The sequence below is a fragment of the Aplidium turbinatum genome, chromosome 13 (genome assembly GCF_918807975.1).
Source record: "Aplidium turbinatum chromosome 13, kaAplTurb1.1, whole genome shotgun sequence".
NCBI classification, from domain to species: Eukaryota; Metazoa; Chordata; class Ascidiacea; order Aplousobranchia; family Polyclinidae; genus Aplidium; species Aplidium turbinatum.
Genome location: NC_137484.1, coordinates 24,980,167 through 24,991,371, shown reverse-complemented (window position 1 = coordinate 24,991,371; position 11,205 = coordinate 24,980,167). Strand labels below are relative to the sequence as shown.

At 39.5% G+C, this 11,205-nt stretch overlaps 1 protein-coding gene across 1 annotated transcript in view; it reads right to left on the bottom strand.

The window, feature by feature from the left end:
- Positions 1-9,397: 9,397 nt before the first annotated feature.
- The window catches only part of LOC145782140 (uncharacterized), a 52,222-nt gene continuing 50,414 nt past the window's right edge, over positions 9,398-11,205 (bottom strand). Inside the window, exon 32 of the mRNA XM_082593895.1 lies at positions 9,398-9,995. Coding sequence (XP_082450021.1) covers positions 9,921-9,995 — 75 coding nt within the window. The 3' untranslated portion in view covers positions 9,398-9,920. The remainder of the gene's footprint in view (positions 9,996-11,205) is intronic.

Genomic DNA, 11,205 nt, shown 5'->3' with positions numbered 1-11,205 from the left:
ACCCTAACCCTAACCCTAACCCTAACCCTAACCCTAACCCTAACCCTAACCCTAACCCTAACCCTAACCCTAACCCTAACCCTAACCCTAACCCTAACCCTAACCCTAACCCTAACCCTAACCCTAACCCTAACCCTAACCCTAACCCTAACCCTAACCCTAACCCTAACCCTAACCCTAACCCTAACCCTAACCCTAACCCTAACCCTAACCCTAACCCTAACCCTAACCCTAACCCTAACCCTAACCCTAACCCTAACCCTAACCCTAACCCTAACCCTAACCCTAACCCTAACCCTAACCCTAACCCTAACCCTAACCCTAACCCTAACCCTAACCCTAACCCTAACCCTAACCCTAACCCTAACCCTAACCCTAACCCTAACCCTAACCCTAACCCTAACCCTAACCCTAACCCTAACCCTAACCCTAACCCTAACCCTAACCCTAACCCTAACCCTAACCCTAACCCTAACCCTAACCCTAACCCTAACCCTAACCCTAACCCTAACCCTAACCCTAACCCTAACCCTAACCCTAACCCTAACCCTAACCCTAACCCTAACCCTAACCCTAACCCTAACCCTAACCCTAACCCTAACCCTAACCCTAACCCTAACCCTAACCCTAACCCTAACCCTAACCCTAACCCTAACCCTAACCCTAACCCTAACCCTAACCCTAACCCTAACCCTAACCCTAACCCTAACCCTAACCCTAACCCTAACCCTAACCCTAACCCTAACCCTAACCCTAACCCTAACCCTAAACCCTAACCCTAACCCTAACCCTAACCCTAACCCTAACCCTAACCCTAACCCTAACCCAAACCCTAACCCTCACCCTTACCCTAACCCTAACCCTAACCCTAACCCCTAACCCTAACCCCAACCCTAACCCTAACCCTAAACATAATCAAGTTAATCATCTGACCAATCCTAACCTTTCTTCATTAACTTTTGCATTCACCACATGCCCGGCACTAGCAGAGGTGAACGAGAGATGCTCCGAAAGTATTCTCCGGCTCCTGCTCTAACTCCGAAATTCATTTTGAAGTGAAATAAGCGTTAAACTACTTTTGTCAAATAGTTTTTAAAAAACAAAGAAAAAAAACACCACGACTTTTTCTCAAACCTGCTTTTGCTACACTATGCCCGGGCCCCCACCCCCCCCCCCCCCCGCACAGGAAAATAACTAACTTTTATGATTTAATTTAGGGTGCTTTTAACAGAACATTTTTGCACGTAAACCATTAAATTACCACTTTGGGCCCCTAACTTGCTCGCAAAGCACTCGATTACCTTTCTGGGCCCTTTTGCTAGATTACGGGCCCCCCAGGACTAAAGAATAACAACTTTTATGCTTGAAATCAGTTGTTTAGGATGGTTTTAACCAAACATTTTTTGCGCGTAAACTATAAAACCACAATTCCGGGCCCCCCAACAAACACAGGTCTGGGCCCTCAAGGGTACGCCGTACCCCCCTCTCATAGGCCTTGCGTATGCGTCAACGTAACTTGTAAAAAAAAGTTGGCGGCGTCAGTGCATACACTAGCGTAAAATCATTTTGTTTGCTAGGTGCCAAACATTCACACCGTATAAACCGCTCGAAACAAACAAGTTTTATTTTGAATTTCCACGAAGAAACACAAGCATCTGAAAGTGTTCATCTGACATTTTGCTGCGTTTTGGTTTCAATATGTCTTTGCCCATTGAGAACATTTCTTCAACTGCAGCGCTGGAAGGTATTGGCGTGTTGTAGTGAAAAAAATACATTTACGTTGACGCTATACAGTAGGGGAGGATGAGGTAAGTTGAGCCACTTTTTACTTAACCCGTTAAGTGCGTAATTAATTTTTCGAAACTCCCCTTACTGTGCGTATTTAATTTGATCACTCGCAGTATTTTTCGTCGCATTATTGCTGGCTAAGATATTGGGGAACCCCCATGACGTAGTACAATACGCTTTTGTTCAATTTCCTTTTGTGTATATTGGTTTATTTTTTGATCGACTATTGCGGAGAAGTCTCCGGCTAGACTATTGTTTTCTGGTGTAATCGCATTACTTTTAAGTGATTATACCTTTCACCATTGTGAAATTATTCAACTAGTTGTTTATTATGAAGAAAAAAATACATCAGTTCACAGAACAGAAAAATTTCTAAGCATTTATAGGACACTAAACAAAGCACACGTAAGTTTAGTTTGGAAATATTCAAACTGTATCATTTTCTGACGCTTGCTCTAACATTAGCAGCAACACAAACCCTATTGTTTTGTTGACTATATGTTACAAAATATGTTTTCGAACACAACAAAATATTTCTGAAACTGCTTTCAACATTACATGAAAATGACCACACTGATTGAACATGCATGATGTGGTACGAATTTTATACACCAGAAAGAAGCCATTTTAGAAGAAAAGAAAACGTTTAGGATGGAATATCTTTATTCTTGCAATTGTGGTTATATTGTAGATGAGTGCAGAAGCTACCTAATATTGTAATAGAGTGATTTTAGGATTAATGATTTCTGTCAGGCTGCAATCGTTATTGTAGTTTAAACAATGCATCTATGTTTCTTCACACGTCATAATTGCGCCTTCCAGACAAAGGGAATAGAGGAAAGCAAAATTAAAAGTGCCATGAATAGCTGCGATCACGAAAACGACAATTGTCGTCTTACGCACAGCAAGAGCGACTGTCTCGGACGACAATTGTCGTTATACGCACTTAAGAGGTTAAACGCTTCTACTAAGAAAACCGCTTGGTTTACAATAAAAGTGAAAGTGGCAGCATAAAGGTTGATGCTTTGGCCTTAATTTAACAAAAAAAAATTTTTCATAACTCATAAGAATATTGAAAAAAAGCATGTTTTAAATATTACGTCATTTTGGCTCAACTTACCTACCCCACGTGGTAAGTTGAGCCGGGGTGTGAGGTAAGTTGAGCCACTCGTTTAAGTTCAATAACAAAAGCTGTAGCGATGGTAGCCAACATATAAAATGCTATGCAATACATGTGTTCACGAAATTATTGCCCAGCTATTGGTCCAGAATTGTAACATGGACTGTGACGCAATGGTGACGCCATCATTGCGATGCACTATCATGCTTGAGCAACAATCTCATTATTTTTTCTCTATTCACAAGCTCGTGTTTTCGCTGCTTGGTGAAAACGTGGTTCGGCCTTTTACACACGGTTGCCAGACTAGATTATTTTAATCTAAGACAGGCAAGACACAACAATAACACAGGGTTAAGCATTACAACAGTATATTACATATTTACAAATAGTTCAACATTCAAACGTTTTCGACTTAACTTAAGTCCTCATCAGGAATCTGTAAATAATTATAAACTACAATAAATTTCACTTCTTGACAGTGACTACCGTAACTAACTAACTAACTAAAAGCATCGAGAAACACGCACGATTAAAAGCACTGGAGTGGAAAACATACAGACAGACAAAAAATTACATTAAGAAAAGGCAACTGCATGACTAAGTTAGGCTACAAACGAATTTGCACCACGGAGTACGTGATACAACTAGGCTAATAAATATTGAGGAGAATGGAGGCGCCACCGGCAAATAATTGTTTGTTTAGATTTGGATTGTAGCGTTTGATTAACAACGCTTCCTGAATTTTTGTGTCCTGAATTTCCTGTTTATAAAACATTTAAAATTAGTTCGTATTTTCAACTAAAGTCCCAGACGCCTTCGTCTCTCTGCTCAAATGTCGTATATTGTTTTACATGTCCGTGTGATTCGGCATTGACGTACATCGGTATGTCCACCAGACATTTGACCACGAGAGTACGGGAGCATCTGAACTTTAGAGACTTAAAGAAAAGTGCCATCAAGGACCATATCATGGATTGTTCTTTTTGCACAGATCAAAAATTCTCTGCTGAATCATTTAAAATTTTACGCAAAGGCAAATCCCAATTTGACACAAAAATTCAGGAAGCGTTGTTAATCAAACGCTACAATCCAAATCTAAACAAACAATTATTTGCCGGTGGCGCCTCCATTCTCCTCAATATTTATTAGCCTAGTTGTATCACGTACTCCGTGGTGCAAATTCGTTTGTAACTTAGTCATGCAGTTGCCTTTTCTTAATGTAATTTTTTGTCTGTCTGTATGTTTTCCACTCCAGTGCTTTTAATCGTGCGTGTTTCTCGATGCTTTTAGTTAGTTAGTTAGTTAGTTAGTTACGGTAGTCACTGTCAAGAAGTGAAATTTATTGTAGTTTATAATTATTTACAGATTCCTGATGAGGACTTAAGTTAAGTCGAAAACGTTTGAATGTTGAACTATTTGTAAATATGTAATATACTGTTGTAATGCTCAACCCTGTGTTATTGTTGTGTCTTGCCTGTCTTTGGTATAAAAAAGCAAACTCTCTCCCGAAACTATATTTTAATCTAGTTCTAGATTATTTTCGTCGTGCCTAGATGTAAGAAATGGTCCCCTAGATGATGGATATAAATCTAGATTATTTGCAAATCAGATCTGGATATTTCTAGATTATTTTGGCATCTAAACGTACATATGTTACAAGATCAGAAAGTGTTAAAAACGAGGCCCTTCGCTACTGTAGTAAAATGGCAACCCGTCTACTGCCACCCTGACCGTGTTCTATTTCGAATGTTCGAGTTCGACTCAGTCTCGACTTCGTATTCGTAGTTGGGTGCAATAACTAACGTAACTTCGCATGCAATGCACTGATTCAATCATATAAATTTTTTTAGTGTTTAGGACTTGAGTAACTAGGTTGACGCAAACATAAACGAATTAAACGCGTTGATATTGAAAAGTGTGACTTGAAAGTGTATCTATCATGCCAAAAGTAAAGCAATATGGTCAAAAGTTTCGTAAAGAGTGGCTAAGTGATGATTTGTTAAAAAAGTGGGTGATGCCAGTGACAGCAGATGATTCCAAAGCTTACTGCAAGCATTGCAAATGTGAGGTCAAGGCTAAGTATCAAGATTTGAAACAGCACGCACTGAGCAAGAAGCATAAAAACGCCTGTCCGTTCTCTAATCGTACTTTGGATTCATTTACCTCTGTCAGTAATTATAGTGAATCTTTTAAGCTTGAAGGGTCAATTGCACTGTTTATGTGTTGTCATTGTGCTATTTCAAACTGTGACCACTTAGTTGATGTGTGTAGAAATAATGTTTCAAACAGCAAAACAATATCTGGAATGAAAATGCATCGTACCAAGTGTACAAATGTTATCAACAATGTACTATGCACTCATTTTGAAAAGGACTTGAGAGAAGATATTGGTCAAAATAAATTTAGCCTCTTAATAGATGAATCAACTGACATTACTGTTATGAAAATGCTTGGTGTATCCATAATATATTTCAGTAACTTTGACAAAAAGTTGTATCTACGTATCTTGGTCTAATAGAACTTGAAGCTTGTGATGCGGAAAGCATTGTTAATGCAATGAAGACTATACTGAATATGAAGCATTTAAATATCAATAGACTTGCAGCCATTGGTACAGATAATGCAAGTGTTATGGTAGGTGTCAATGGTGGGGTATATGCAAAGTTAAAAGCAGAAGTTCCATCTCTTATATTAATAAGATGTGTTTGTCATTCGATACAGCTTGCCATGTCAAAAGCCTCTGAAGACTGCTTACCAAGGAATTTAGATTTCTTAATTGCTGAAACGCACAAATGGTTATCCTATTCTTCAGTCAGACAGTGCCAATACAAAAATTTGTACAAAGCCTTAAATGATGGGTCAACTCCTCTAAAAATTCCAAGGAATTGCCAAACAAGATGGTTGTCAATTCAACCAGCTGTTCAGAGGATTTTAGAGCAATGGTTAGAACTAAAAACACACTTTCAAATAACACGCTTAAGTGAAAAGTGTTATACTGCAGAAATCCTGTATGGGATGTACTGCGATGAGAAAAATTTGGCTTTTCTTCTTTTTTTACAGCCAAGTTTGATTGAAGTGCAACGGGTTAACAAACTTTTTGAATCGAAAAATATTGATAAGGTAAAACTGTTTGATGATATGATATTATTAATCAAATCGATCGGCAGCAGGCTTATACTGCCCACTGCTACAATTGATTTCATATATGACAGCATAGACGATTATTTGAACCCCTTTCCTAGTTTGGGATACAGATTTGAATCTAAAATTGAAGAACTGAATAGGCTAAATATTCTCACACAAAGTGATGAAGCAACTTTAAGGCAACGCTGCAGTGACTTCCTGTTCTCTTTGTTTAAGCAGTTGAAACAGCGACTCCCAACAAATTTGGAAATTTTGAGAAAGATATCTCTCTTCTCTGTCAGCTGTATGCTGCAGCCAATTAAGAATGTCCCTGCCATTTGCGAGATTATGACATTTTTAGGTGCATCTGAAAATTCTTTGTCTCAAGCAGAATACCAACTAAGCAAAATTAATTTAGTTAACTGGACCAACAAGAAATACACTGAAGCATTTTGGAGTGAAGTTGGTGATTAGGCTACAAAGATGCTTCGGGCAGTAATCCATTTGCAGAATTATTTCAGTGTGCAGTTTCTGCCCTAATACTTCCTCATTCAAATGCTGATGTTGAACGATTATTTAGTGCAATGAACTATGCTAAATCGAAGACACGAAACAAAATGAAGCTAAAGCTTTTAAATGCAATTTTAACAGTGAAATTTGGGCTAAGAAGAAAGGGAAAGTGTTGTTCAACCTATCAGCTTCCATCTCAAGTCATAATGAGATATAGGAACTGCTGTAGCTTATCAGACGCACAATGATGATGATGACAATGATATATTCAGCCTCTACAATTAATTGATTTATTTTTCCAGAATCTTTCCATTTTGAATTTGAAAATTAACTGCAACACTTTTACGTGGGTATCGTGCAGATGATGTCTATTGTGTTAGACATTGCATAAATGCTTATGTATTCATATAACTTGCCAAGCCATCCACATTACATCAAATTCTTGTTGTTGTTAATATTATTAAAACAAACATGCCTGATTGAATCAGGTAAATTGACTTAATATTCATTAATTAAGCTATTAATTGATTATTTTTTTCTAGATGTTTTTTTAGATTATAATTTACAAATTATAGATTATTCTAGATATACTTTTGGTGATTTCTGGACTACTTTTGCTGAAAAAAAGTGGCAACCCTGCTTTTACAATGTGATAAATCTATCGGACGGACGTATTAGACTATTAGAGTGTGCTGTGACTATTCCACTTCACAATTGACCCAGTCTCTTGTTGACAATATGTAGGCTAATCTTCACTCAACACATGTGGAACGAGTCGAAAGTTAGAAAGAAGACAGGTTGGGTAGCAGTTAATAGGCTACATAGCTGCTACCAGGAAGAAAGAACAACATGTGAAAGGATAAATTTATTTTGTTGTGACTGTTCGACTGTGAAATTGCGCACTTCCCAGCCGACAAATCTGCCACTTTTTCGTTGATTGAACGTCAACAGACGTTGAATCAATGTAATACTAGCACATCGTGTTAACTGAGCTGCAGAACAGAATGTAAAACAATACATAAATTAATACAGCACCATCCTGATTAAATAAACCTTCAAATGTGAATTTGCTAAATCAATTTCCGTTGTCTGTCAGATCTTAACTTATTCCATATGGGAACGTTCAAATATTACGTAACGCCTTCGAGGGGGAGGGGGGGTTTATGCAAAGCGTTACGTTAGCGTCACATCGGGGGGGAGGGGGTTCAAGCAAAACGTTACGTAACGCTTTCGAGTACGGAATGGTAGTTTTTTGTGCTGAATTCGTAGTGAAAAAGCGCTACATGGGGGAGGGGGGGTCAAAAATTCGGAAAAAAAGCGTTACGTAATATTTGAACGTTCCCTATGCCACTGATCAAGAGAGCATGGAATCCGGAATTTCTGCTGACGGCAGAAAGTTTCTCCAAGTGGTCGTGTGAGGAAGCTTTAACGACATCCTCTTTAAGAAAAGCACACTCATCATCGTCTGCTTTAAAGACAAAGGACAACTTTTCCTCGGACTTTCCAGGCACTTTTCTTAAAAAGTTGGCCTCAATTTCTCCATCTTCATTGAAGCATTCGATTTTACCAATGTAATGCACAGGGTCGGGTTTTCCCTTGCATGTTGCTAGTAGGCTGCAGGTTACACTACAAATAAATTTAAATTTCAATAGACCAATGGACAAATTATTTTTCCAGAGATTTAGATTATTAAAGAGTAAAATACACTTTGTTATCTATTTAATGACTACATATATCATTACTTGACACTGGAAGCTGAAGTGAGGTAAGTTGAGCCACCGGCTCAACTTACCTGTATGTCACTGGCTCAACTTACCTCAAGGCCGCCATTAAAAGTTAAACGGGAATTTCCCCAGTCATATATGAGCTAGCAACCTCACTTTAATAGTTTCTGAATAAACTAACATAAGTGATTACTGTTAGACATATCAATACTGGTGAATGTCACAGACATTTTGTACAACTCAAAAAATCTTTTTTTTCAAAAAGTTCAAAAAACTTCCCCAAATCACTAAAAATAGTTTTTCTGTCTTTCTACAAGACGAAGACCTATAATCTTTACAGAACAGCTCCATATAAGATAAACGGTCAGGTAGGTGGCAGTAGAAAGTTGATGCGATTTTTATTTTTCGAGTTACAGGGGGTGGCTCAACTTACCCACTGGCACAACTTACCTCATCTTTCCCTACGCTAAAAAACCGCGAAAATTTTACAGCGTAGCCTCAAGCGACAACTATCCAAAAAAATGTGGCCGTAAGCGTTATCGTAAACAAAGTCTACGCCGCAAATCTACGGCGTAGAATTTGCGACGTATACGTACATCTCTGTTAAATCATAACTTTATAAAGAAAGCTTGCATGGCTCCAACAATGAACGCACTGAAACAGCTGTTCACTTTTTTCTTAATTTTTTGCCTGAATAAGCTAGACGCAGTTAGCGTAACAAGCGTCTCAAAGAAAATATGTGAATTTACCGAGTTACTGATAAATCATTCCAATTCCATTTCGTGTTGCTTCAAACTGTTTGGTTTGAATCTTTATCCTCGGACTGACAAAGCCTTGATAGGTTGTTCCTGGTAGTTTCGTATAGCCTACTGGTACAGTAGTATAGGCTTTAGGATTACTGACACAGGGCCAATTGCCAAGATTGACAGAGTGAAGTTTCCGATTGTTGAAATGTTGTTACCAGGGAATTATTCCTTTCACTAAATGCCACTGAATGGAGAGCAGTTCATAGAATGCGTTGCTCAAGCGCACACCCCGATAGTCGAACCAGCGCCGCTTGATCTTGAAGCTTTACGAAATTACACGCTAACCAACTGAGCTATCGGGGACTGACTTTTCCCGACATTCCCGGTGGAGGTGTTATCGCCTTTTATTAAATGTTAAGGGCAGCAAAAGAAGAAAAAGCAATAGACAAAACAGCAAAAATTGGTATAAAAAAAACAAGCTAAAAAGTTTGAATGACATCAGCATGAAAGTAGAATCTGTCAACGATAGATGCGTGTAGGTTAGATAACCCTGAATCTATGGCTGGTAATGCCGGTAAGATGAACTCTGGGTCCATGGCATTGGCTATCCAGTGTTCACACTGAATCCATGACAGTTAATGGGTAAGATAAATCCTGGGTGTGTTCATAAAAGCACTGAAACTTTTCATTGTAGCAAGGTGGCGTTTGTAGCTTAAATCATAATTGGCACCGTCAAAACCAATCAGTGACGTCAAAACCAATCAGTGACGTCAAATTCATCCAACCACGTCGCAGGGAAACATCAATAAAAGATTTTAAAACTAAAATTTAATTGCATTTCAACGACAATTGCAATAATCCACATCCACCTCTCGGGTTGCTGGCACCATCGAGTTTCAAGTCGCAATTTTACTTGAAGTTGTAGTATTCACTCATCGAGTCGATGTATTCTTGTACCGCACGATAGCAGAACTCGTATTGCTCCTGTAACAATCATGTTTTATTTTGCGCCCACTGAACAACATATAGTACACCGCAATCACACATAAACACAACAGAAAGCAGCAAAGAGACATATTAGCCTTCCCGACAGAAGCTACACAAGTGTAGAACAGTATAGCTTAATATAATATATAGAATGGAATAATAGAGTATAGGCTACACAACAAGCAAGATCAAGGTTGTGGAGCAGCTTGCCCATACCAACCGGGCACTCGCCCCATACTAACCGGGCACTCGTCCCATGCCAATCGAGTACTCGTCCCATGCCAAGCGGGCACTCGGCCCATACCAACTGGGCACTCGGCCCATACCAACCGGGCACTTGTCCCATACCAACTGGGCACTCGTCCCAGCTAACCGGGCACTCGTCCCATACCAACTGGGCACTCATCTCATGCCAACCGGGCACTCGTCCCATACCAACAGGGCACTCGTCCAATGCCAACCGGGCACTCGTCCCATGCCAACTGGGCACTCGTCCCATGCCAACCGGGCACTCGTCCCATACCAATCGAGCATTTGCATGTGTCGACACTGACAACACACCATCTGCTGCAGCGACCTACAGATTACAAATATGCCGACGGTTCTCTTCCAGACAAATGTGTATTTGAGAAGTTCCTGCGGTGCCAACACCCACTGTCCATTACCGCCCCAAAACTCGTGGCACCTACTTCCGAGTGCACCAATGGAACTTAAAAAAAGCCGATTGAAATCAATGCAGCCTCTTGACCAACGAGTCTACTAGAAATCTGCAGCGCCACAGCACCTGCGCATAGGCCACAATACCAAATGGCCGTCGAACCAGCTGTCCACCATGCTGGGACTGAGTGTGAGACTTTATCGCTCCAGCCTCCAGGACTTCATCAATCAATCAATCAATATTTTCAATCATTTCATTAAATTTTTTCAACTAACAACTGTTTTCATCCATCATAAAAAGAAATGCAAAAGAAAATGTGAAATGAAGCTGCTGAATACCTTATTAAAAATTATTTTAACGCAGTTAAGTCAGAAGTGTGGTCGCATGCTCAGCAAATGGTACCAATGAACCAACCAACTTCAAAGAGTACCAATGAACCACCCAACTTCAAATGCTACCAATGATGAGGATGAGGACTGTTCGGATGATGAATCCTGGGAAATAGTCTCAGTGGAGACCATGTTAACAGTGAAACTCCTTTGTTGCTTG